Raw genomic sequence first — 26,539 nt, forward strand, 5'->3', positions numbered from 1 at the left:
AATGCCTCCCCTACCAATATGAAAGGACAGTTTGAAATGCAAGTGAGAAACTGGGTAGCCTTGCTAACTGGTGATTAATATAACTTTAACCGCTTGGTGACCTAACAGGAAGAAGCAGCTGGCTATAGCTGCTATGGTCACAACTGTGACATTTTCATTACCACAAGGTAAGAACCATCCCATGCCCCCACCTCAGGCCTCCTCTGTCCCCTCATAGGTTAAATTTCAGTTGAGGTTAAAGAAGTAGCTTCTGAGGCACAAACACCTCTGGGATAGAGCTAAGCTTTAATGACATTCACACTCGGGGTTTCGTGCACCCATCGCTTGGAACAGCTACCACAGACTACCAGTGAACAAAGGATCTTACTTAAAGAGAAAGAAAAAAAAGATGGAGAACGTGCTCAGCAATGCTGGCATGTGCTGCCCTCAATGGGGACAGGACAGCAGGGACCCTGGCCTCTGGAACCCTGGGAAACCACTCAGCCTCTGTGGCTCTGTGCTGTGACTATTAAAAAGAAAGTTGGGGGCTGGGGAAACAGGCTAGTGGGCAAAGAGTGTGAGGCGCTGGCGTGAGGACTGCATCTGAAATCCCCAGCACCTAAGTAAATGCTGTGCAGGTACTGAGGGCTGTCTGTAACCCCCAGGGCTCAGAAGGCAGAGACAGCATCCTCTGAGCAAGCTGGCTGGACTGGCTTAACTGTAAGCTCTGGGATCAAGTGAGAGATCCTGCCTCAATATATAAGGTGCTTCAGTAACAGAGGAAGACATCCAACATCAACACACTCACATACACACAGGTATATACACACAAACACACGCACACATCAACACACACATCTTACATTAACACCTGGACACGTGCACACACACACGCGCGCGTGCGCGCGCACAGATATCTGACATCAACATCTGGACGTACACGCACAAACCCCCAATTGCTAAGATGTGGCTCTTCTTCTGGACAGCTTCTACTGCCCAGCGTTCTCACATTGTCCTGGAACTTGGGGTATCACCAGCTCAGCCTCCCTGCACCCTAGTCCTGTTCACCTAGAGCTTTACATGGCCTGTCTCCTCCCTAGACAGTGGGTTCTGGATTCCCCAGGGCACAAAAGACTCTAGAAATATTTGAACAAAGCAAGTTCAAAGCCAGGCTGGCTTATTTGAAGAAAAATGGAGCAGGAAATAATAATAATAATAATAATAATAATAATAATAATAATAATAATAATGGCAAATAAAAGGCAGGTAGCAGAAACTGGCACCAAACTGACCTAGGGCCCTGGGAACAGAATGGCTACATGACCCAGCTTACCTGCCATGCTTCCAGAAGAGACAGGTGCGGGGCATGACCACCTTCTGCCCTGTGGGCTCAGAGAGAAGGCACACGTCCCTTCCCTCTGAGGCCTGGGTGGGAACAAGAGGGCACAGCTGGGCTGGCTGCACCAAACCTAAGTGCTGTAAATGGAAAAAGGATTGAAACACAGACTTACCCTCAATCCCAACGAAGACGGTCAGTCCAAAACAGATGAAGAAGACGACAAACATGAGGACAAAGTGGCGCTTGGAGAGTGTGTAGAGCCGCATGGGCGCCAGCCTGTGGAGCAGAAGCCGGAGTGAGGATAGTCAGGTCGCACACACCTGTCCCCGCCCAGGGTCAGCATACCACACTGGCTGCACCGGCCCGCATCTCCCCAGCCCAGTGCTGGCCTCAGAGGCACACCCGCTCCCAAACCTGCTGACCACCCCTGACTAGCTGCTCCTCACAACCTTGGTGTCAGGTTGCTGCTGTGTGTTCTGTGTCAGAGCCTTTGCCATGCTGGCCTGCCTCCTACAAGACAAGCTTGCCCCTTGTGGTTAGACAATGAACACACTGTGGTTCCCATGCCAAGGAGAAATGTCATCATGCCACAGAAGGGACCTCACCTTCTACATAGCCCACTGCTAGCTGCCAGAGCAGAGCACAGCTCAGAACACCAAGGAGCCCCGACTCCATCACACAGCCATCACTGCCATGCCCAGACTGAGGATACTGGGGACTAGGGGCACCAGCCATTTCCATCAGACTCAGAGTGCCTCAGAGCTCAAGACCCTTCCAGCCTGCTGAAGAGCAGCCCCGCCTTCCCAGAGGGCTTCTCACTCCCTCCATCAGGGGCCTACAGGCTTCTGTCACCTACGTGAACACAGAGCCCATTCACAGGGCTGATCCTAGCATGTACCTAGTGGGTGGGGACACTGGTGAGGCGGCTCAGAAGTTACAATCATGTACTGCTCTAGCAAAGGACCTGTATTGAGCAAAATTACATATACTTCCAACCCCTAATCCCCTTGCCCCCGTCACAGATACATACGCACACACATAATTTAAAAATGAAAATAAATCTTTAAAACAAAAGCCTCGGGGAACATTTCCTGCTCAGCACTCCGTGTAGCATATTGGCTACGTAAACAGAGAAACCTATAAACCTCAGCTTGGCACACTCTGGCACAACACTGTGCCCTGCTGAGCGGTCAAGGCCTCATGAGCATGCAGGTTGTGTTTGCACTCTTGCCCTCCCGTTAGTTCCACTCATTTAAAAGCAGCATTGATAGGGCAAGGCCAACCCCACTAAAGAGTCCTAAAGAGAGGGCGGACCCCACGAGGGAGGAGCTAGGGGCTGGCTGGCTGCACCTGGTGCCTGACTTGGAAGCTGAAACCAACAGGAAGGCTGTTACCCGGACACAGGCGTGGCCTGGAAACCCAGGGAGAGGTTGTTGACTTGTGCTCATGGTGCACGCCACTCCCTTCCACGTGTGCTTGAAACTCTGGATGGCAGGCAGGAAGTCAACCGTGGGGCTGGGCAGTCTCAATGCAAAGGTGAGGCCTGGGAGCGCTGGGCCAAGGCGCTCTGACGAGGCAGAGCCGTGCAGCCCCCGGGGCGAGCACTCAGGAGGCCTGGCTGACTTTCAGACCACCAGCCTGGGTTTGGTGAAAGGTCAAATGAAGCTCCAAGGTTTCCCTGGGTCGGCAGCCCATAAACCGCCCTGTTGTCATGACAGAGAAGCTGGTGAAGCAAGAGTGCGCTGCCAGCTCAGATCTGGGTGGTGAGGGCCTTGTGTGTAGCTTAGAACTGGCCTCTGGGAAGGAGCCAGATGTCTTTGGAAACCACAGCTTTCACTCCAAGGGGCGTAAAGGGTTTTATTCTGACCTAAACATGAGTGATCGTGGCCTAGGTACATGGATTCATACTGCTCTGACCACATGGTCCATCATGGAAGTGGCTACATCAACTTGTATCAATAAGTACAGTTACCAAATACATTAGTGGGCACACTAGAGAGGCAGGTTACAGCAAAACCGGTAATCCCCCTGCTGCAGGCTTCAGAAGCCAAGATGGTTTTTCTGAGCTTTGGGATTGGTGGAACCTAACGGTCTGTGTCTTAGTTAGGTTTTCTATTGCTTTGATGAAACACCATGACCAAAGCGACTTGGGGAGGAAAGGGTTTATTTCAGCTTACACTTCCACATTGCTTTTCATCATCAAAGGAAGTCAGGACAGGAGCTCAAGCAGGGCAGGAACCTGGAGGAGCTGATGCGGAGGCCATGGTGTGTGTGTGTGTGTGTGTCTCCTTGAAAAGCTAACCATGACATGGTACTTTGGGGCAGTAGATACGGCTCAGCTGGCAGAATGCTGGCCTTGTTAGCATGAGGAGCCATGTTCCATCCCCAGCACTCACATGAAAGAGTCAGAGCACACGTGTAGTCCTAGCACTGGGGAGGCAGAAACAGGAGGAACTCTGGACTTCCTGGCATGCAGATACATGTGCACGCAAACCTGCGCTTGCATATTGTACATGTGAATGGAAGCGCGCGCGCGCGCACACACACACACACACACACACACATACACAAATGCACACGTCAGCATTTTTCTTAAACTTCTACTTGGGCACTGTGCCTAAAGTGTTTGTCACACAAGTGTGAGGACCTGAGTTCAGATCCCCAGAGCCTGTGTACAAGCTGCTGGGCATACGTCGTAACCCTAGCCCTGGAGGGCAATCAGCAAGCTTTAGTTTCTGTGAAGGTGTCTCAATTAAATAGACAAACAAGCAAACAGATGATGAAGTGGACAATGACACCCGACACTACCCTTGTGCCTCCATATCTGTGTACACACACACACACAACCTTGTTTTCTTTTTTTTTTTTTTGGAGGCACACAACATTTTTTAGTTAAAAAACGAAAGCCTCTCTTAGATAGTGGTGGTGCATGCCTTTAATCCCTGCACTCGGGAGGCGGAGGGCGATCTCTGTGAGTTCAAGGCCAGCCTGGTCTACAAATGGAGGTCCAGGAGAGCCAGGGCAACACAGAAAACCCTGTCTTGAAAAACCAAAACCAAACCCAACCAAAACCCCCAAACCCTCCACTTAAACCCCAGGAGAAAATTCCCTGGTTTAGCAGTGAAGTCGCCCGGATCAGCGGAAGGAAGGCACGCGCAGCAGATAACCCCTAGCTTTCCAGACGCAGCCTCACACAGCTACCTATGCTGCCCTTGGCTGCCCTAACAGCAGATGGGAGTGGCCCCCTTTCCCCCCCCCCCACGGGATAGTCACACACAGCAGATGTCCCCGCCACGGTTCTCCCAGCTCCCCATCCGAAGGATCTGAGCTTAAAACTAGAGACTGTGAAAACTTTGACTCCCCAATCTACCCTTGATAAATTGCACATCTGAAACTTACTACGGCCAAACAACAAATGGTTATTTCTGCATCTGCTGGCGGCAGGGATATGAGGTAAAACAAACAAAACCCCACAGTGGCCCGTGGTCTACAGCCCTGCCCACGCCCACTCCACTCTGTGGCTACCATGACCTGGAAATCCCCAAGCCCCAGACCCTGGGGGGCCACACACAACTCCTCACGTGCTGGCTGTTTGCCTCTTTTCTCATCCTTTCCACCTTCAGTAACCACCTAAGGCTCCCTGCTCACACCCACCCAACTCTGACAGTCGCCCCAGGCATTTCTACTCAGGAGTCCTGTGTGGCCTGACATCAGGAGGCTCACAGCTGAATTCACTGGAAGACAAAATAAATAAAAACCCTGCCTTTGTTTGCTACTTCCTGCCTCTGTCATTTATTTTCTCACTTTTCCCTGTGTTTATTACTTTACAGGGGGCAGGGCGTGCGCATGTGCGGGCCGAGGAGTCGTTCTCTCCTTCCCCTATGTGGGGTCCTGGGAACTCAACTCAGGGAGAGGCGAGTCCCAGCTCCCAGGCCCTCTCCATTCCTGGTCCATGAGCCTGGGCAGACCTCTGTGGTTAGGAGAGCTGCTTAAAAACCAATCTTCCCACCACAGGGCCGACCTTCATCTCCTACTTAGAGCTAATATTCTGATGACATTCTATGCACCTCCATTTCACAGACAAGAAAGTTGGCTTAGCTGGTTAGGAAGGGCTGGGGCTCAGGGTCTGAAGTCAAACCCCCACCTGGCCTGCACAGGCACCGGGCTTGATGCATGGTAGGCGTTCAAGGCTCAGCTACTGTGGTGGTTGAATGGGACGTCCCCCAGGCTCTCACCTGAGAGCTTGGTTCCCAGGTGTGGCACTGTTTGAGTAGGTAAGGAGGGGTGGCCTTGCTGGAGGAAGTGTGTCCCTGCGCGGTGCTTGGAGGAGTCAAAGCCACAGGCCACTCTTTGCTTCCTACTTGCGGATTAAGACATGAGCTCTCAGCTTGCTTGTTCCACGCCTGCTGCCATGCTTCTTCACCACAACGGTGAGGACCTTTACTCCTCTGGAACTGTAAGCCCACCTCCCCCCCCACCTCCCATGAATTGCCTGCTTTATTACCAACAGAAAAGCAAGAAAGATACATACTCATGGGCACGACTTATAAAAGTGTGTAGCTCCCCTAAGCAGAGGTGAGATGCTAGGCCATGTTAAACGCATGTGCCGGCCAGCTAGCCAGGCAGAGGACTTCCGTGACCCCTGCCGGCTCTCTGCTGTCCTTCATGGCATGCGGCATTCCTCTCTAGATCTGCCAACTTGGGATCTCTTGAACATGCCCTACAATCCCGACCAACCCGCGGCCCGCAAGCCCTTGGAAGATCTTAAAATGCAATGAAGCCATCCGTCCCTCCCGATGGTTGGGCTCTGTCCACATCAATCTCAAGTTCATGTGCCACAGACAAATCTCCCAGAGAAGTATTCCATGCCTTCACTGAAAAACCTAACCCACCTAACAACTGCAGCCCTATAATCCTAACTGCAAGCCCTGCCACTCTTCAAACTCACCATGACCACCTCCCAAGGGTGCTTCCACAGAGGTGCAGTCTGTGGACAGACCAAGGCACATGGGCAAGTAATGCTGAACGCCTCCCTGTGTGACACAGGGCCTCTCCTGGGGACACAGCTGGTTCTTGCTGCTCATTGCTCCTCCTTGTCCCAGGCCTAAGACAGGAGGCAAGGGAGGGGTTCCTTCATCCACCTCCATCCAGCCCTCAAGTCTAGACCCCTATCTAACTGCTCACTGGCCTGATCCACTTGGGGATCCAATAGACACCTCAATATGATTCATTTGAACTGGTCCTTCCATCATCTGCTCCATCTACAGTCCTCTTCACTTGAGATCCTAGCCTTTCCACCTTCTAGTTGCTTAAGCCCGAATCCTAAATGACACAGGCAATCTGGGGTGGAAACTGGAAGATGGAAGCCATCTAAAGTCACTGGAATCTGGTCTTGTTGGGTTGAGCCTGGGCCATGGCTCTGCTGACTTGTGAAAAACTGAGATCATGTCCCCACTGTGGGTTCAGCCATTTTTCACCAGACAGTCTATTAAAGTCAATAGACTGTGAGTACCTGCCCTCCCTTAGACCCCAGTAAAGCAAAATTAAAAAGGAAACTTGAAATCCTAAATCACACAGGGAACAGCCCCCACTTCACAGCACCCAAACATGCTTTCAGCATTTGACTGTTATCAGGCCTCCCTGCCCTGCTCTTCCCGCTGCCAACAACCAGAGCCAGCCCCAGGTCCCTCTCCTGCCTTTTGTGAGACTCCCAACCACTGTGAGAGAAGAGCAGCTGCCTCTCAGGGGCTCAGGGGCTTACTGAAAACCATCAGCTATTCCCTCTCCCCTGCCCAGAACTGCCTGCTGCTCGAAGTACGTCTCCTCCCTGTGGTTAATCAGCTCAGAGCCCCGAAAGCTCTACTTCCTCTGCCCTGGTCTTTATCTTTCTCTGGGCTCTACTACATTCTCTGCTAAGATGAACAGTCAATGGTTAACCATCTTTTCCTATGTTAGCTCTTTTAGGAGCATCTGTGGCTGGTTTTGTCTTTTACGATGAAGCAGGCAAAGCAGCTCCATGCCACTTTGGTCCAAAGGCCACCACGAGCCTCAAGGGCCACACATGCTCAGCAGGCGCACACAGAATCATGGCTTGGCCAGTCCCCACTAGTCTGGCTGAGGGCCTCTGAGTCCCTGACCACACCATTACACCTTCTAAGCACTGATCTCCCCCACAAAGGCTCCTCATCGTCCATAAAACAGTGCTGCAGAGAGGGCGGGAAGCAGGACCTGATGACTGCCAAACCTGTACGTAAACCACAAGGCAGGACTTGGCTGAGTGAAGACTGTGAGGGAGCACCTCGGGGTGCTGGCTTTACCCAGAGGGAAAGCCCATGCCAAGCACCACCACCTTCATAGAACCCCAGCGGCAGCCAGTGACTCCCGAGACCTGTCTCGAGCCACTAGGATAGTGGAGGGAGCTGACATTCCAAGGCTGGGCAGTGGCTTGCATGGTGAGGTACCTGCCACGCAAGCAGGAGTGTCTGGGTTTGGGTCCTTGTACCAACGTGCATGCTACATGCTGTGTATGAGAGCATGGCGTACATGATCCCAGCACTGAGGAGGTGGCTTTCTGGAGCTCACTGGCCAGCCGTTCTAGCCAAATCTGTAGCTGCAGATTTAGTGAGAGACCGCCTCGGAAAGTGGCAAATGGCTGAGGAAGACACCAGCACTGACCTGTGTCCTCACACGAATGTGTGCACAGGCAGACGTCACCCACGGAAAACAAAAAGAGCGCCCAGTATGATCTTTACTACTGGGTCAACGAATCTCCCACTTCGGTGGGAAGGAGATTTTAAATCTCTCGCCCCATTTCACATTTGAGCGAAGAGCATTTTTTCACAACTGGCATAAAAACAATCTCTCCTTTGGTTCAAGGTGCTGGCTTGACGCCCACAAGCCTGGGTCCCCACTTTCTACCATACAAGCGGCATGCTCTCCTCCAAGGGATAGGGCTAAGGCCAGAGAGCGTAAAAGGCTACTGTTAAGGCTGTGATATACCAAACAGAGCGTTTAGAGAAAACCGTGTTAGAGAGGGCAGCACAGCCCTGGTCCTGTTAGCTGTCACTGTGCGGTCTCTGCTTGGGAGCCGGCATCTCTTTTGTTTTATTAGAATTTCTTATTTCCCTCCCTCTTAATGAAGTGTTGACTGGCCAGGAGCTTGCTATGTAGGAATCTCTGGCCTCAAACTCACAGAGATCCACCTGCCTCTGAGTGTTCTACAACACCCTGCAACTTGTTTCGTGTTTCAAGCAGGATTTTATTTTGTTGCCCAGGCTACACGGAAATGCCTGGGTTCAGGAGCTCTTCCCGCCTTACCCTCTTCAGTCACTATCAGAACTGCAGGCATGCTCCACCATGCCCAGATTTTATTTTTGAAAATAAACAAAGTTTGGACCTTGGCACAGTATCTCTGAAGATCCACTGTGTAAAAAGTCTCTGTCCCTTTAGCCCCAGCCACTGAGAGGGAAAAACTGGTGTTTTCTGTGTCCCTGCTTGACACCAGGCTAGCTACCGGGGGAAGCTAGCCTGGGGCACAGGTGTTACCAGGCCATTTATGCATAAGGGGAAATGGGGGGTAGGTCAGCAGGAGGTAGAGGGGGATCTAAACCCCTGTGCACACCCAGCAAGTGAAAGGCTAGCTTTGGAGTCCACCGCCATCCCCTCACTTTCTCTATAGCCCCTTACCATCTTCACCTTTTGAATACCTGACACTTGACAGAAAACTTCGGATGGTGGGGGTAGGGGGAGGAGGACATAGATGGTCACAGACACCTGAAGGGTGAAACTTCAACTGGCTAAGCTGAACAGAGTACAAACCATTGGAGAGACTTCAAAAGGGGCATTACGTGGCCACTCAGGACCTAACAGGCCTACACATTTTAACCAACGACGTCTGGAGTGAGGAAGCCTGAGTTCAAGTGTGTTCTTCCTGGGCCACAAGCCCAGTGCCTCACACCCTGATGCATGCTGCTTAGGTCATCAAACACCCTCCCAAGCCAAACAGTCGGACATGGGCCAGCCCACCCGATGTCACAGCACACGTGTGGCCCCGGGAGACAACACTGTCAGCCAGCGTGCCAGGCTGTACAGCCCAGAACCCAGGCAGGAAACCCTCCCACCGTGCGTGGCAGGGTGACCTGGGGTCTGTCGGTCTGGCTTCTCATCATGCTGGTTCCTAAACTGTAGCATCCAGGAGACAGGGCCGGACCTCCCAGAGTTGCTGAGGGAGGAAGCCTTACTACCCAACACCCAGCACGCATCAGCGGCTGCTGTCGAGATTGTGCTCTCTGTGATCTGGCCAGGAGCGCCACCGTCTCAGTCAGACTTAAGAGTTCTCCAGACACTTGCTGATTCCTCTACACTTGTTTCCTTTTCCGTATTTGTATCTTGGAATAGTAAGAGTAACCCCCTTCCGGAGGGTAGTGGACAATGGGTGTAAAGTAACAGAATGGGGCTGCAGAGATGCTTCAGTAAAGAATACTCGTGACTCTTCCAGAGGACCCCAGTTTGGTTCCTGGCACCCACATCTCGACGCTCACACCCACCTGTAACTCAAGCTCTGGGTAACACCCCCTTCTGGCCTTTTTTGGTTACCAGCACACACATGGCAAATACCCACACAAAACAAAATGATATACAGCAGTCTCTACCACACAGTTAACATTCAAGAAGTTTTCTTCAAGTTTTAGACATCATTTTATTTCAGAAAAAAAAAAAATTAACCTAAGAGATACACACGGTCCTTACCTAACTCTTGACCAACAGAGCCCAACACCTGCCTTCCAGACACAGAATGCCCAAGGCTGCCACACTGTAGGGGGTAAATCCACACAAAACTGAAGTCTGCAATCCCTCCCAAAGACCTTTCCCTAGCAAGGGCTTTCCTGGGCTCCAGTTCCTTATCTTGTAACCCAGACTCCTGTGTTCCATAACCGGTCAAAGCCCAACTCCCTCAGCTCCTCTGCCTCTGCATTCCCCACGGAAAGCACTGAGGACAGGGACTTCAGACTGCCACACAGATGCAGGCCTGTGAGAACACATACAGCAGGCAGCTGCCATCTTGCCACAGAGCCCTAACTCCTGAAGGAAGGCACCATTCCCGAGAGGTGAGGAAGATCACTAGCTGTTCCTGCAGCTGTGCAAAGAGATCTACCTAGCGCTAACTCACCTCCAGCTGGCTCCTAATCCACCTGAGCTGGGTTTCCCATCATGAGCTGAAGAGGCCAAAGTCAAACTTCTAAGGAAGTAGGAAGAAAGGTGTCTTTCTACCGTGGACTCCTGCATGGAGAAAACGCTTCCAAGTTATCCTGCTGCCTCCAGAACCCCGAATGATCTTTGGAATGGCATCCGGTCGCGGTCGCTCGAGGCCAACTTCCAACCTCCACGCTGCCCCAACTCGGGGCACTCTCTCACCGCTATCTCTGTGCACACCCAGGCGACAGCCAGCTGCGTCTACAGCAGCTTTAGGGATGGCGTCCCTGGGGTTTGGGTTTTCCTCGTTAAAAACCTCAGCACTTCACAGAACGACTCACGGCGCCAAGTCAGCAGATTGTAAAACTCGTATAAAACTCAACACCCGAGACATCTAACGAGGTTGTGCCAGCTCCGGCGTGCCCACGTCACCAAACGCCACCGAGAAGCGCGTCTGGGGCAGCTGGGGACCCCGATCGCAGATGGGGGTCCAGCTCCGGCTGGCGGGTGCGAGAGCCGGGGAACCCTCTCCGGCTCTGGCCGCCGAGCAGCCCTCTCCGCGGGTCCCCGCTGAGACCCTCTCGTGCCCGGAGCCCCGGAGTGCGCACGCGCGGGGGGACCCCAACTTGGGGTTCCGCGACCCCATGCCCAAGCCCCTGCTCGCCACTTACGGTTCCATCTCGGAGCCCCGGGCCCTAGGCCCCCGCCGGCCCGTCCCGAGACCGCCCGGCGTCCCGGAGCCGCCACCTCCGCAGCCGGAGCCGGAGCCACCCGGGAGGCCGAGCAGCCGGCCGCGGAAAACGCATCAGAGCGCGACGCGCGGTCACGTGCGCGGAAGCGGCGGGCGAGCGGGGCGGAGCAGCCTCCCGCAGCCCCCGCTCCGGACACAGGTCACGAGGGTAATCATCGTGGCTAGCCCAGGCTCGAGGACGCGGGCCACGGCGAAGCGGACGGACGGACGGACCCCAGAGGCTTTGTGCAAGTCCCCAGCACTCCTCACGGCTGCTTCCTCCTTTCCTGGTCTCCGGAGGTGAGGGAGGTACGCAAGGAACCTCTGGCATCTCTGTAAAGTTCACTGCTGCGTTAAGGCGTTCGCTTGTGCCACGACGCTGGCGCATGTCTCCGGCAACCCTTAAAAGCTAATCCAACCGCGCAGCCCAGAAGCCTGGAGCATGCCCGCTGCGGCTACTCAACCCTCCAGCCTGCAGGGCGCAGGCTGTCTACTGTAGAAGCGGCCCTTCATCTTCGCTGCCTTATGCGAAAGGGTACGCATCAGTCCCGATCCACCGGAGTGAAAGCGGTGTTGTTCCCAGTAATCTACCGCCATCCCCATACTGCCATGTCCTGTGTGCCCCCTCTTTCCAAGCCTTGACAGCCTAGCACGGAAGACACTGCACATGAGAATTAACCAAATGACTCAGGGGGCCTTGCTGACCGACTAGCAAACACCAGCCTGCTTTCTAAAATGAGAGAATCGGGGAGCCTTCTTATGGGCTCAGAGACAAGAAAGCAGGGGCCGGTGAACGCCCTCCCCTCTGAGTGAGCGGTGGTTCTGCGGGGCCTGAGGCTTTTCATAGTCTGAGCACGGGCCGCGCTCCGGCCCCTGGGTTTACTGTTGGTTGTTTCTGGGAGTTACCGGGCGAACCAGTCTTAACATCAGAAGAAATTATCCCAGCACTCAGGGAGGCAGAGGAAGGCGGATCTCTGAGTTAGAGGCCAGCCGGGTCCATAAAGCAAGTCCAGGACAGCTGAGACTACATTGAGGAACCCTGCCGAGAGACAGAGAGAGAGAGGAGAGAGAGAGGAGCTGATAAACGACAAAAGCGAGGAGGTGGTACACTGGAAGGTCTGAGGTGGCTGGAGGCTTCGCCACACATGGCTGATTGTGTTGGCTCCAGGATGGTACCAGAGAAACTGCCAGATACAGAGTCCAGAAGCAGCCTCTGGGCTCTCTGCTATCACCTATTGCTCATGGCAACACACCTAGTAACTACTCATCGAAGGCAAACAACCTGCCAGTGCCTGCAGGTACTGGGCAGCCCATGAGTGACAAATGAGTGCCCCACCCCGCCCCCAGTGGAAAGCCAGCACGGGAACAGCATGAGTCTGGACAAGGTCAGATCTGAGGAACTGGTCAGCAGGACCCTGCGCTAAGAAATAGAGGTCTTACACAAATGCTAAACGAGGCACCCGGGAACGGACTAAGAATCCTTTGGGGCTTTCCTGAAGTTCCAGCTGAAGGTGGTGACCTTGTCTCTATGGTAACCTCAGTGCATGCCCACCTGAGGGTGAGTTCCTCCTACCGATCCAAGATTGGGGCCCCGACTGATCCAAGGACAAAGGGGCAGAAGAGCAAATTAGTGTAGGACCAAGCGTCCTGTCAGGATCCCTTCCTCCCCCTCGAGGAGGTCAGTGTGGATGCCATGCTGCCCTCCCTCATTCGGTGAACAAATAATGACTAGACAGATGCATGCTATGCATGGGGTTGGAATTTAAATTTCAGTCCCACCTGAGTGTTCTGTTTTCTAGAACCCACATATAGCTCATTGAGAAACATCCCAAATGTCCCGGAAGCTGAGCTACACACCATACTCCACGCCAAGACCAAAACAAAAGAGAGGGAAACACAGAAGTCCTAGAACGACTCGACTCAGAGCAGGTCCAGAGGCCTAGATCAGAGTTTCTGGGGTGCCTATCACCAAGACCAACAGCCTGAGCTCCATCCCCAGGACACAGGTGTGGAAGGAGAGATCCGAGTCTTACAAGTCCTCTGACTCCCCCACCCTTTCCACGGAGGAATAAATAAATGCACGTTAAATAGGTATGAAAATCAGTTTCCTTTCACGAAGGAAGTGGAGAGAGAAAAAGAGAGAAGAGCATTACTAGGCAAGCGCTACAATCAAGTGTCCCCAGTAACTTGAACCCATGAACTCATGAGAGAAGATGGCCCCTGATAAACAGCTACCTCAGGTCATATTGGTGAGGGTGGAGACGTTATTTCTGCCTTAGATAGAAACAGGCTTCTCTGACTTTAAACTTGATGGTTACCGGAGAAGTTGTGTTGATCTGAAAGAGGCTGACCAGCCTGAAAATGTGTAAAGAAAGGACCAGCCAAGGTCACTGCATGCAGAAAGGGGTCCAAGGCTGGAGGTGGTGGTGGTGGTGGTGGTGGTGGTGGTGGTGGTGTGTGTGATGGGTTCTAGTTCTCAGCTCTCCGGGTGTACATGGAGCAGGGAGAATCCTCATTAACAAGTCCCCATGGCTTTGATGCTCTGCCCTGCAAGATATGTCTTCTCATAGGTCTGGATTGGCTAGTGAATGAACTGGGGTCTAGACATAATTCACAGTTTGGTGCTGTGAAACCATCATGACATGCCCCCCCCCCCCCCGCCAACAAAGTGACTACAGGAGGCCAGCAAGATGAGCCAGCTGGGCTCTCAGAGGAGGAGTTTGAAGTGGACCGTCTAAAAGTTTCTGCTCTGGCCAAGAACACCGAAGCCAACTTCATGACTTCTGTGTGTTTTAAAGGTAAAATAAAAGAAGAAATGAGGTGCAAGGCTGTAGGCAAAATGGAGAATTTCAGGTTGCTCAGGAGCCCACCAGCCATCCCACTCAGGCCACAGACTAGCTGACAGCCGTGCATTACCTCAGACATGTTCCTGAGACAACCTTCCTCCCTCAAGGATCCAGACCTCAGGGAACGTTCACTCCCCCCTCAGCTCCGAGTGTGCTCTAATGTGCCCAAGTTTAATTCCATCTTTGCACCAGTGTGTGCCGGAGAAAGAGCGAGCATGGCATTGCAGCGAACCTGCTTTTAGGTTGTCTGCCCGAGTGTGAAGACGTGAATGGAGCAGCACATCCCAGCATGCAGCTCGGCAAATGCTCACCTTGATCACCAAAACAAGTGTGCAGAGTCACCACATCCTGGCTTCTAACCCTTCAACCAAGTCAGTTTGTGTGACGTGTGTACAGGAATGTATGTATGTACACATATGCATGTATATGCATATGTGCATGTATGTATGAGTGTACATGTATGTATATGTAGCATGTAGGTATGTGCATATATGTATGCATGCATGCATGTATAAGTATGCATGCATGTATATGTATGTATGTATAGGCATGTGTGTATATGTATGTGTGTGTGTGTATCTATCTATCTATATATATATACTGTAACTGGGATGTGGGAGTTGAGGGTATGGCTCCGTTGGCACTTTTACCCAATGAGCCATCTCTCCAGCTCCAAATCTACTTTTATCCAGCATACAGCGTATCTGTCCCGGTCCCCAAGTTGAACAGTGTTTAAAGTGGGAGAGGCTGCAGCTCTGCTCAGAGCAGACACAGTGAGTGAGATCTCAGTGGTGTTGGCGGTTAACTCCGATTCCTAGACCACACACCTAGGGTAGTGTGTGTCCTTTGTCTAGCTTCAGTCTGGCACCGTGAGGGCTTCTTGCCGTGTGCAGCTGTGAAGTGTTCGTCGCCAGATATTTAACTGTGGCAAGTGCAGCGCATTCGTCTGCTCTCCTGCGGACGAATATTTAGTTGGCCTCCATCTTGGGAACATTATACTGCACTGATATCAGGATAGACCTGTTCTGATAAGAACGGCTTCCTGTCTCCTGATGGACTCCTGAGTCCCTGTAGGAGACAGCACACTCCACAGAGACACGGGGTCAGTTTACACCTAGCCTTTGAAGACACTGCTAATTTTCCGCAGAGGTGACGTCACTTGCACCCCATCTGAAGTATATGACAGTTATAAATCCCTGCCAACAGGTATGTCCTCTCTACCATTGCCATCAGTGGGAGGCGTGTTAGAATTAAGGCTAGCCCTTTTCTTTTGGAGAGATTTGTGGAAAGCCAGGCACTCCTCCCCATGGACATGGATAAGAAGCAGCAGTCCAAATGGCTAGTAGCCCCCTCCCACCATGATGCCAGTCAACTGTTAAAGTTAAAAAGTTAAAAAGCACCCGGCTACTTCCTTAATCTGCTGAACTAACAATGTGTCCGGGCTGACCTGGAATGCGGTTTGTCCTCTCTGGCTCAGTACATCTCTGAGGATCTTCACACAGAACACCTTTGTGAAGGTGACAGCCAGAGGCTTCACTTTTCTGATGTGACTCCATGGTGGAATTCAGTGATTCCTCTAAAGCCAGGGGGTTCTTGAAGAGTTGATTTGAGCCTGGAACCAGGACTTCAGCTCCCTAGATTACAGCCTTTCCACTTCCCCTTTCCTGGCAGAGAGCACAATTGTCATCTCTCATTCTGTGGAGACAGCTGTCAGTCCCCTGATCACATAGCGGCAACTTCCACTCGGGGCAGATTTTGTAACTGACGGGCACACAGCCATGCCAGCTGATGGAGGGGCCAGCCACCTTTGGGAGAGAAGCCATTAACAGTTGTGTTTCTTGCCTTACCCTGTTAGAGAAAACTGTCAGCCATGTGAGGTTAGTCCCTGGTCCTCCGGGGGGGAAAAAGGACTGGTGTGCCTTCGTCATTAATCACGAGCGAGGAAACAGACGGTGAGAGGAGTGGCTGCCACAGCGTAGTAGCAAGTCTGCCTTCCAGTGAGGCAGGCCCAGCAGCTGTAACGGCAGCCACGGCACTCCAGCCGGGGTGCAAAGGAGCGGCCACCGATAGACGCAGTGGAGCACCCGAGAACAGTTCAGTGACCTAAGAAAACACAGAAGCCTCTGCTGCAGAAGCCTCTGTGGTTCTCAGGAAAGGGCTTTGCCACATAAGACAGTACAAAGCGCCCTGCCGTCCACCTGCCCTCACAGCAGGGGGCAGATTTAACCCCTGCCCCTTTCTGACAAGGGCAAATTTGTCTTTGGAATCTAACTCAACTGACAAAGGTTTACCGGCTTGCTGCAGGACAGGCAGCTGAACTGCGTGTCACTTGCCCCAGTGACCCTAGTCACGTCACGCTGCTGCTCTAATGCAGTCTGTGCTCACTGGCGTGGTGGTTCACACCATCAGCTTCACAGCATTTAGAATCGCCTGGACGATGGGCCCCTGAGGGGGCTATATTTTGGTTGTGTTGACTGAGGTAGGGAACTCTGTCCACTGCGGGCAGAACCATTCCCTAGACTGTGCAAATGGAGAAAGACTACTGTCTCTCTGTTGACTGTGGATATATGGAAAGCTACGTTAAGCTTTGGTACTCCCCAGCCATCATAACCTATACCTCGGAACTGTGAACCCTTCTCGCATCGGCTACTTTTGCCAGCATGTTTTTGGTTTTGTTTTGTTTTTTAATCACAGCAGCTAGTCTTAGTTTCTTAGGTCAAGGCTCCACCTGATCCCACCCTAAAGTGTTCTGTACAACTTCTGCCTTGCACAGATCATGTTTTTCTGGCTTCGGCGGGGACTCTGTCCTCTCCCTCCCTCTAGTGTGATTTACCTCCATGGTGCTCCATCTAGCTCCTCACTCTTTTTAAAGTGTCTCCTTGTTAGTCTTGCCTGCTTTCCTGGCAAAATGAAACTCCCTGGTTTAGCCGTAAGTCCTTCTTGCTCACTGATGTGTCCCCCACATGCAGAACAGCCACAGGATACTCAGTATCAGTTGAGTGTGTGGATAGGATGACCCAGTTGTGAACTAGCCACCTGTCACTCACTCTTTTCTGCTGCCCACGTGGAGACCTCGCCCTTACTTGCCAGTTCCTTTACCAAAGCAGTGTCCTCAGGTGGACACCGAACAGAGCGGTGGGGAACACATCGATAGGAAACGAGATGGAGATTACCTGATTTCAGCAGTGCAACATGGAGCACCCGGGAGCGCCTTTACCTTCCAGATCTCCCAGAAAGCTTCATTGGAGAGATTATGGGTTTTGCGGAGTCTCGGCACCACACCATCACATTACAAGATATTTTAAATTTCCATTACTGTGTGTTGTGTGCACATGTGTGTATGCTGTGTGAAGAGCGCACATGTATGCCACAGCATGCAACTCAGGCCGTCAGGCCTACATATCAAGGGACTGTACCCACTGAGTCCCCTCAGCTGCCCACACTCTGTATTTTTTAAAATTGGCCTTTTCATTCAGGAATAACTTTCATGGCCATGCTACAACCCCAGAAAGCCGCTGGGCCTTTGAGAAGATTTACTTGTGACACAGCTTTTGGGAGAGTGTGACCTTTAGCCCAGCACACAGCTTGGTACCCTTTAACACCGACTGTGTGACCTCCTGCAGAAAACTGGTTCAAACTGCCCATTCCACGGATGAGGAAGCTTGAGATACGATTCGGGTAACTTTCTCAGCTCACACAACTAGTCGGTAACAACCTCCCTCGGCCTGTGCCTCTGGGCCCAGTGGAGTCCTTTCCCTGCAGCTCCACGCAGCAGGCATGCAAGGCCTTTCACTGCACACACATTTCCCCAGCAGGGCGCAGAGCGGGAGAAGGGAGAAAGGTGCCCTTCAGCAAGCATCCCAAGCACCCGCGGGCCCCACGGATGCTCTGGTTCACACTGCAGATGAGCCGACAGCGAGCTCTGATAAAGCCGGACCCACAGAGGCTCTAGACTCTGATCGTGGGCTCCCACTACCTGCATCTCTGCTGGAAAGTGGAGCAGCTGGGGCCTGAGAGCATGTGACAGGGCCGGGGCACCCCAGCAGAGAGGGCAAGGCCCGCCCTCACTCCGAGAAGCTCTGGTGGGGGAGGGAGATCAGTTCCCCAAAGCAGGACTTGGCCAGGCCCCGGTGGCTACAGCTAGGCAGCTGGCGTGGGAGACCGGGAGCACCAGGGAGGAGCCAAGATGGGGATGAAAGCCAGGTCCTCCGAAAACTAGCCTCTCCGATCCGGCTTCTGGGATGAAGAAGGGCCCAGGACCCCGCTGCCTGGGAACACCCTGGACCTGGAGTCGCGCATGCCGCTGCCGGGACAGCCGCGCAGCCTGTCCCGGGCTCAGCGTTCCGGAGTGGGGGCGCGGCGGTGGGGGCAAAGGGCTGGGCCCCTCCCTGCCTACCTGTAGTAGCGGTCATCCTTGAATGGCGCGAGGTCCTCCTTGAGCTCGCGGTAAGCCTCCTGCAGCCGCCGGCACAGCTGCTTGAGGCCACTGCAGAGCGGAGGCTCGAAGGCTGGGTACTCCGCGTCCATGCCCGCTCCGTGCTCCGCCCTCGCGATCTCCGTCCTCGCCCCCTCTCCACCGCCGGCTCGCGGGCCTCGGCGCGCTTGGGCGGGACTGGGCAGGGGGAGGAGCAGAGGCCGGAGCTGGGGAGGGGGCGCGCACGGAGGCGCCACCACCCCGCCCGAGGCCCGGGTCGCCGCCCGCCTGCCGGGGGGCCCACGGGGAGGGGGAGGCCCAGCACGAGATCGCCGGCCGACCGCGGCCGCCCTGCGCCGGAGAGAGAAACTGCGAGAGAGAAGCGAGGGAAACCGGCTTGAGGGCGGGCCCACAGGCCTGCTTTGTAGGGAATGCCCTAGGCTGGAAGCGGGCAACCGCGTTCAGCACCGCGGACAGATCCCCGCGACCAGCTTCTCGTGGCGCTTTTAAAAACAAATCCCTGGGGCTTAAGAGGCGGTCCAGCAGTTCAGAGCACTTGTTGCTCTTGCAAAGGACCTGCGTCCGGTTCCCAGCACCCACATGACGTCTCTCAGCTCCTAGTGATCCAACTCCCTCTTTCTGACAGCCACAGGCCCTCACCGTATGCACATAAAGGGAAGTGTTTGCTTATGTCATAATATTATTTTTAAGGATAATGGGTTATATCCAAGAAAGATGCCACTTCCTACTCTTCCTCCAAAATACTGCCTGGGAAAAGGAGTCTCTCATCCCACAAACCTAACAGTGTGCACAGTAAAAACAACACATAGGCTAACACACCCAGAGAGTGATGCAATCCGTGTAAGTCTAATGAAAAGTGCAGAAACACTTCTTTTAAATATTATTGTGTTTTCACTGGGATCCAGGGCAGGTTCCCATGGAAGATCAATCTTGGGAGACCTGTTAAAAAAATATAAACACGTGTGTGTGTGTGTCACAACTGAGTTTAAATTTTAGAACATGGGTCTATCTTGTTTCTCTTGCTGTACAAAATGTACAAAAGCAACACAGGGAAGAAAAGTTTATTTTAGCTCACAGTTCCAGGTCGCAGCCCGCCATTTCAGGGCACAATGGCAGGAGCTTGGGAAAGCGGGTCATGTTACATCCACAGTCAAGAAACAGAGAAAGGAAGGAAACAACACTTGTGACAGTCAGCCCTGCGTCTCCACACAGCACAGGCCCCCCTGGCCCAGGGGGTGGTAGATCTTCCACCTCAGTTAACAGAATCAAGGCCCCTCACAGGCCAACATAGACAACTGGTCTTGAGACCCTCTCCTCAGGGGATTCCAGGATGTGTCAAGTTGACAGAGCTCATCATCACCGGGGCCCTGAAAAATGGCTTGCTTGGCTCCCCAGGTGACTCTGACCATCACCGTTACACAGCCCAGCATCCCCACGTCCTCTGCTGCCTGTAACTACTCGTTCATGTTTATCATTGCTTTTTATTTCTTCCCTCTTAGATTTTGATTAACTCTTTGTTAGCTAGCCAAGCTCTCCTCTTAGGCCGGGTAAATCTTCACATAGCTTCAGAACAACTGTAGGTTGTTCTTTCTGACAGAAAATTCTGTTTCATGGACGAAACTGCCTTCATGTATGCCCCCAGCACACATGCGTGCATGCGTGTGTGTGAGATAGACTCCCAGGTAGCCGAGGCTAACCTGGGATTCTTCACACTCCCATCTCTACTTACCGAGTCCCATCTTTACGCTGTGCCCCACCATGCCTACCTTCACGTTTCTCATTGTCTGTGTTTTTAGGGATTTTTAAAAGATGTCCAGAGATATGGCTAAATGCTCCTACTTGGGAGCGGTGCACACACACTTAGGAACTCTGTGCATGGTTGGGAGAGAGAACTGGTTGTACTTAGGAGCGGGTAAGCACCTGGTGCTCATGTGCTTCCTGTGAACGACCATCTAAGCAGCACACATGCGCATGGGGACACACCTCTGCCCCTGCAAGGCAGCCTCCGTGTGTCCCGAGATCTTGGCTGCTGATGGCAATTCTCGTATCTCCTTGTCCAGTGGGCTCCACACCAGTGATCCCATCTATGAGACAGAGTCTATTCCTGAGAAACGTGGAGAGGTGATGAGTCCTCATGGAGCCGATGGGCTCCAACACCCCTCTGTCAACTTCATTATTGGGCCCATCACGCCATTTTTTAGACTACCTGTGCTTGAGGATCTGTTGAAATGTGTGCCTTTATGTGGTATTTGCAGAAATGTCTATAGATGAATGGGAAGGCTTGAGGGAAGAGACATGCCAGCCTCTGCTAACCATGGTGCAATATCACGTCACACCGCACTCCTGTGGTGGGGCTGTGCCACTCCTCCTGTCCAGGGGTAGGATCTTGAAACGAGGCTGACCTTGCAACCTGTGTGGCTGAGTGAAATGAGTTGGGCGTGACACTGCCTGTCCAGGCTTGCCATCCTCTGAGGGCAGCCCCTGTGGAAGGAGCTCTGGACTGCCTCACTGGGGTTACCATGTGGAGAGAGACTTGCAAGTTGAGAGGCTGTGTGGAGGGAGCCTGAGGTGCCCATCACAAACGACACCAGGCACCAGGCTGAGAGCAAAGCTTTCTCCAAGGCTGAGCTGCAGCAGCCATAGGCCGGCGAAAGCGAGTGGTCCAGGAGACACCTGCTGTCACTCTACCAGCCCAGTCCTGTGCTGCTGATGTCACAGGCTGGTTGGCTTTTGGAAGATTCTCTTGCGAGGACAGAAAATAGACAATTTGTCTGGCTTAGTGGAGTCGAGTCCTGTCTTTCCTAATGGAGGGCGAAGGTCTAGTTGCCAGCATTTTAGGAGGCAGATGAGGTACGGCAATAACTCACCTGAGAGAGACCACACGGAGCTGAAGACACAGCCACTCTGCTCATTCACCTTAAGACAGTGTAGCAGCCACTTTAAGCTACAGCAGCATGTGTGTGTGTAATGGCCTGTTTTCCTGCCCTGCAGAGTACTGGGGTAGCCTTCCTTGTAACACACTGACACAGTTCGTATGTGTTCCCTCCCAAAGGCCACACCCAGAGTTTTCTGCTGTCCCTTATATGCCCATTTCCACTCAATAGTAAATAGTTTACACATTTGGAGCTGTGACATATATTCTATTTAGAATTCTGCTCTTTCACTAGTGATTGACAGGGACACATCATTATGAAGTTTCTTAAACACCAGCAGTGTATCACACAATCAGCCTTTTCTCATTTACTATTTTATTGTTTTTATGTCGTTATAAGTAATGCTCAGTAATGCTGCAATGAATATGGATAAATCTTTCTGTTTAAGATTATATCCTTACAGTAAAAAAATGAAGTTACTGAGCTAAAGAGTATAAACATTAACATTTTTATCATGGAAAACACCGAACATATAAAAAGTTAATGAGCCCTTATTTTACATGAACTCTGCAGCGACTTCTGTGAACACCCATTCTAACTTCAAACTGGGATTTATATTTATGGGAAGATGGTGTTTAATCAAAATAATGAATCCATAAATCTCTAAGGGTGGAATTTAAGGCCAAAGCTACTGTGTTAAAAGAGTAGATACTGGGGCTGGAGAGATGCCTCAGAGGGTGAGAACACTTGCTGATCTTCCAAAGGAATTGAGTTCAAATCCCAGGAACAACATGGTGGCTCACAACCATCTATAGTAAGATCTGGTATGCAGACAGAATGTTGTATAAATAATGAATAAATCTTTTAAAAATATACTTTATTAAAAAAAAAAAAACAGGAGGTACGTAGGCGTGGCAGTGAGCTCCCACTGCTTGGGAAGCAGAGGCAGAAGAACGGAGGAAAGTTTGAGGTGAGCCTGACCTTCAGAACAGGTTCTAGACCAGCCAAGGCTACATTGTGGGGGTGGGGGACTCTGTAACTTCAAGACTAATGTTCCCTCAGGACACAGGTAACTACTTCTATCAATTTGACTGCCTCCCACACTCCAAAATAGTACTGCCAATGACCAAGTGTATGATAAATACTGCTTATTGACTTAAGAATGTAATAGCCCTGACAGCCAACCAAGGACTAACAGAGACCGAGAATTCTGTAACCACGATGGCAACAAGTCTGTGAGCACAAGTCACAGACTGTTATCTAACGTGTAATACAACAGTGACATTCAGTGACCTCAGACCCCTCCAAAGAGCTGAGTAAGTCCAGAGGCACTGAAGACTCCACATGAAGCCATCAGCATTTCTTTCCACCAATCAACGCTCAGGCCTCCTGCTTGGATTGATAATTTTGTTTTTAAAGTAGAGGTCACTAATGCTGACAAATTATCATTAATGTCCCTGATCACACATGTGGCTATGGAGTTTCTGTTGTCTGTGGCTTCTTTCCCGATTTTTGTTGAGCCTGTTGAATCTTCTAGGGAAAAGAACCTAGCTTTCTGAGAGGGAAGTCTCTAGGATCAAGTGGATCACTTGGATCTGGTTGACCTGTCTGCACCGCTATTCTCACAACTCCTCCCAGGCATGACCTGATCCTCGCTTGGAGTTGGCTTTCCAGTGCTCTGATCTCTCTGGACTGTGATTTGCTGTTTATTGAGACGAAAGCAACATTGAAGTGCCCTATTTCTGCGTCGAGGTTCAATTAAAAATAGAGGTGTCAACTACCCCATTGCTTATGGCAGGAGGGTCACTAGAGGCTGAGCTCTACACTAGGCTAAGCAGCACAGTGAGACCATCTTAGAAGTAAACAAACGGGCTAGAGAGAAGGTTCAGTGGGTAAAGTGTGCACCTTGCAAGTGTGAGGAACCTGAGTTCCAATCTCCAGTGCTCATGTAAATGCTCAGGTAGACTGCTTGGAAGTCAGCTCAGAGGAGGCAGAGACACAGGGGATCACTGGGGGAAGCTGGCTAGCCTGATTTGCCAAAATAGAGCGTTCTGGAGACAGTGAGAGGCCTGCCTCAAGATGTAAGGTAGGCTGCACTCAGGAAAGAAACCTGGCATCAACTTCTGGTGTCAACATGCACGCACACGCACATTCACTCCCATGCAAGTACTCACACACATGCAAACACTCACACATCACACTCACACAGGTACCCAGAAATGAAATAAAAAATTAAAACATAATGCCAATGAGGTTTTGAAAACTGGTGAACCTACTAAGTCCTTACACATTTTCTAAGTACACGCATACTGTTCATCTAACTGAAGATTAGCTAACATATTTCGTACAATTATATTTTTGATGCATCTTTAAAAGGCAGTGGTGGCAAAAAGATGTACTACTTGAACCAGGCATGGTGGCACACATCAAAATCTCAGCACTCGGGAGGTGCAGGCAGGTGAGTAGCAGGAGCAGAAGTTTAAGGGTATCTGCAGTTGGAGAGAACTTAAGCGAGCCTTAAGCGACACAAGGATACAGGAGACCTTGTGTCAGAAAAAAAGATGACAAGATAGTCCTTGAAACAAATCCTTTGTCTCTTTGAAACAGGAAATCTCGGGGGAGGAGTAGAATGTTCCATCCACACGGCAACCCTCCGCTTCGTGGCTGGTTTGTTGATTACATTCTAAAGGGCATTGTTCCCCTTGAGAACATATGGGACTTTACAAAGAACCATCAAACGGAAATGACTACTCAGATCATTTTCATTCTCTGAGATGAATCAAATAAAGGTCATAAAAAAAAAAAAAAACCTGCCTGGAAAATGAGATGGGAAGGGCAATGAATCACAAATAGCCAAATGTGGTGTTTTGCTTTCTCTTCCTGAGGAAACATGTAAGGCTCCTGTTTTTATGGTTCTTAGCTGAGACACTCCCTGAATGCATGTTTCACCAATAGCTATAATAAGGGAGCTGTTTTCCTGAACACACACTGCCCCTCTGCTGCTTGCCGAGGCACTTGCTGGCACTGTCTTCCTTGGAACTCTCTGCACTTCTGAGACAGGTATGGCTATTAGGCCTATTTTGAGACAAATGAAGCTTTCAGAAAATTTCCATGCCCATTTCTCAGATTCTATCTACAAGCCAGAAAAGCTTTCCTTCTGTGCAACGTGATTAGCCAACATTTTCAACTTGGCTAGTTCATCTCCAAGTCTTACTGCTGATTGTATTCTTGGATAGACTGAACTATTTTCAATGAGTATTTACACACCCAAGGAAGGTGTGATATTTGAATCCAGGTGTGTCTGACTTCAGAGAAACTGAAGTTTCAAGGGTGGTTGGAATGGGTGCATGGCCCGTATACAGCTGCATTCACCCAAGCGTGTCCTTGTGGAAGTCAGAGGTTGATTTTGGGGGTCTTCTATTGCTTTCCATCCCTTTTGGTGTGTGTGTGTGTGTGTGTGTGTGTGTGTGTGTTTTGCCTGAATGTATATCTGTGTACCACTTGTATGCCTGGTGTTCAGAGGCCAGAAGAGGGTGTTGGGTCTCCTGGGACTGGAATTACAGTTGTGAGCTGTTCTCACAAACTGAACTCAGGGAAATTGAACTCAGGTCCCCTGGAAGAGCAGTCAGTGCTCTTAAACTCTGAGTCATCTCTTCAGCCTCTTTTTCATCTATCTACCTACCTACCTACCTACCTACCTACCTACCTGCTTTTTCAAAACAGGGTTTCTCTGTGTAGCTTTAGCTGTTCAGTTTGTAGACTAGGCTAGCCTCAAACTCACAGAGATCCTCCTGCTTCTGCTTCCCTGAGTGCTGGGATTAAAGGTGTGTGCCACTGTGCCCAGCTCCTCCATCTTATTTCTGAAGACAGATTACCTCACTGAACTTGAAGACTGCTAGTTTGGCTGCCCTGCCCAGCCAGCAAACCTTTGGATCCACCTGCCTTTGCCACAGAGTGCTGGGGTTTTCATGCACATACAGATACACTTGGATTTTACATTGGTACTGGGCATCAAAACTCAAGCAGGTCTTCTTGCTCTTTACCCACTGAACCAGCTGACCAGGCCTAAATCCACTTTTATCCATCATATGGTATGATCTCTACTCAGGTAAAAGGACTGTTTTAAAACTGAGGAATTGTAGCTTCATTAAGAAATAACTCTGGCTGGGCGATGGTGGTGCATGCCTGTAATCCCAGCACTCGGGAAACAGAGGCAGGAGGAACTATCTTTGATTCAGGCTCAGTGGGTAGAGTGATCATGGAGTTTGTGCAAAATCCTAGGTCTGATCTCCAGCACTTATTATCTAGGCATGGTGGTCCATGCTTGTAAATCCTGCCCTTAGTAGGCAGAAGCAAGAGGATCGGTTCAAGGTGCTCCTTGCTTACATACTGAGTTTGAGGCCAGCCCAGGCTACATGAGAGCCCGTCCTCCCTGTTCCTCAAACAACTCTGTTTCCCCAATCTCATGTAGTATCACACAACCCACTAACCCTGTATTCTAAGGACACATGAGACTGAATTTAGAGCCTGTGGCAATGGAATTGATAGTAATATTCAGGCATAGGTGTTCTCGAATTTACCTGAGTTATTAAAGTTCATTCTTCCTGCTGTTTTCATTTAGAACTAAATAGAGGGGGAAGAACCAGGATCCAGAAGGGTGAGCAAGAGAATGCCCAGCACTCCCTCTTACCGTTTCTGTTATGAGTAAACCCATGGGTTTTTCTGTTTGAAGGTAGGAAGTAAAAAACGACTTAGAAGCAAATGATGTCTCTTTTGCAGCCTCCTGGGGCTGCTTTAAGAAGAAAGAGTAGGTAGCTGTGCATGCCCCTGCTGTCCCCTGCTTTAGTCCAAAGAAAAAGGCACTAGAAAGCCAAGACACTGACAGCCACAGGGGTTGGGGCGGAGAGCTCGTTCTCTGATCTGAGCAAGCATTTGAAAAAAAGAAAAAAAAAGATTATGAAGCACAGGCCAGGAAGCACTGTGAAGGGAAATGGAAGACTAGGCCAAACCCCAAATCCATACAGAAATTCACTTTTATTTCCAACACAGGACAGTGTGAGAAGGCCTGAGCCTTACTGTGTCCTTAAGCACATTAGAACAGGAACCACAGCGGTCTCCAGTCAGCTAACCCAAAAGGAAACAGAC

At 51.2% G+C, this 26,539-nt stretch overlaps 1 protein-coding gene across 1 annotated transcript in view; it reads right to left on the reverse strand.

Moving 5' to 3' along the window:
* Tmem181 (transmembrane protein 181) overlaps positions 1 to 18,943 on the reverse strand; it is a 43,866-nt gene extending 24,923 nt beyond the window's left edge. The window contains exons 1-2 of the mRNA XM_021635703.2: positions 18,483 to 18,943; positions 1,491 to 1,594 (exon numbers count right to left, since the gene is read on the reverse strand). Coding sequence (XP_021491378.1) covers positions 1,491 to 1,594; positions 18,483 to 18,613 — 235 coding nt within the window. The 5' untranslated portion in view covers positions 18,614 to 18,943. The remainder of the gene's footprint in view (positions 1 to 1,490; positions 1,595 to 18,482) is intronic.
* Positions 18,944 to 26,539: the final 7,596 nt, after the last annotated feature.

Source organism: Meriones unguiculatus, chromosome 20, assembly GCF_030254825.1.
Source record: "Meriones unguiculatus strain TT.TT164.6M chromosome 20, Bangor_MerUng_6.1, whole genome shotgun sequence".
In the NCBI taxonomy this organism is placed as follows: Eukaryota; Metazoa; Chordata; class Mammalia; order Rodentia; family Muridae; genus Meriones; species Meriones unguiculatus.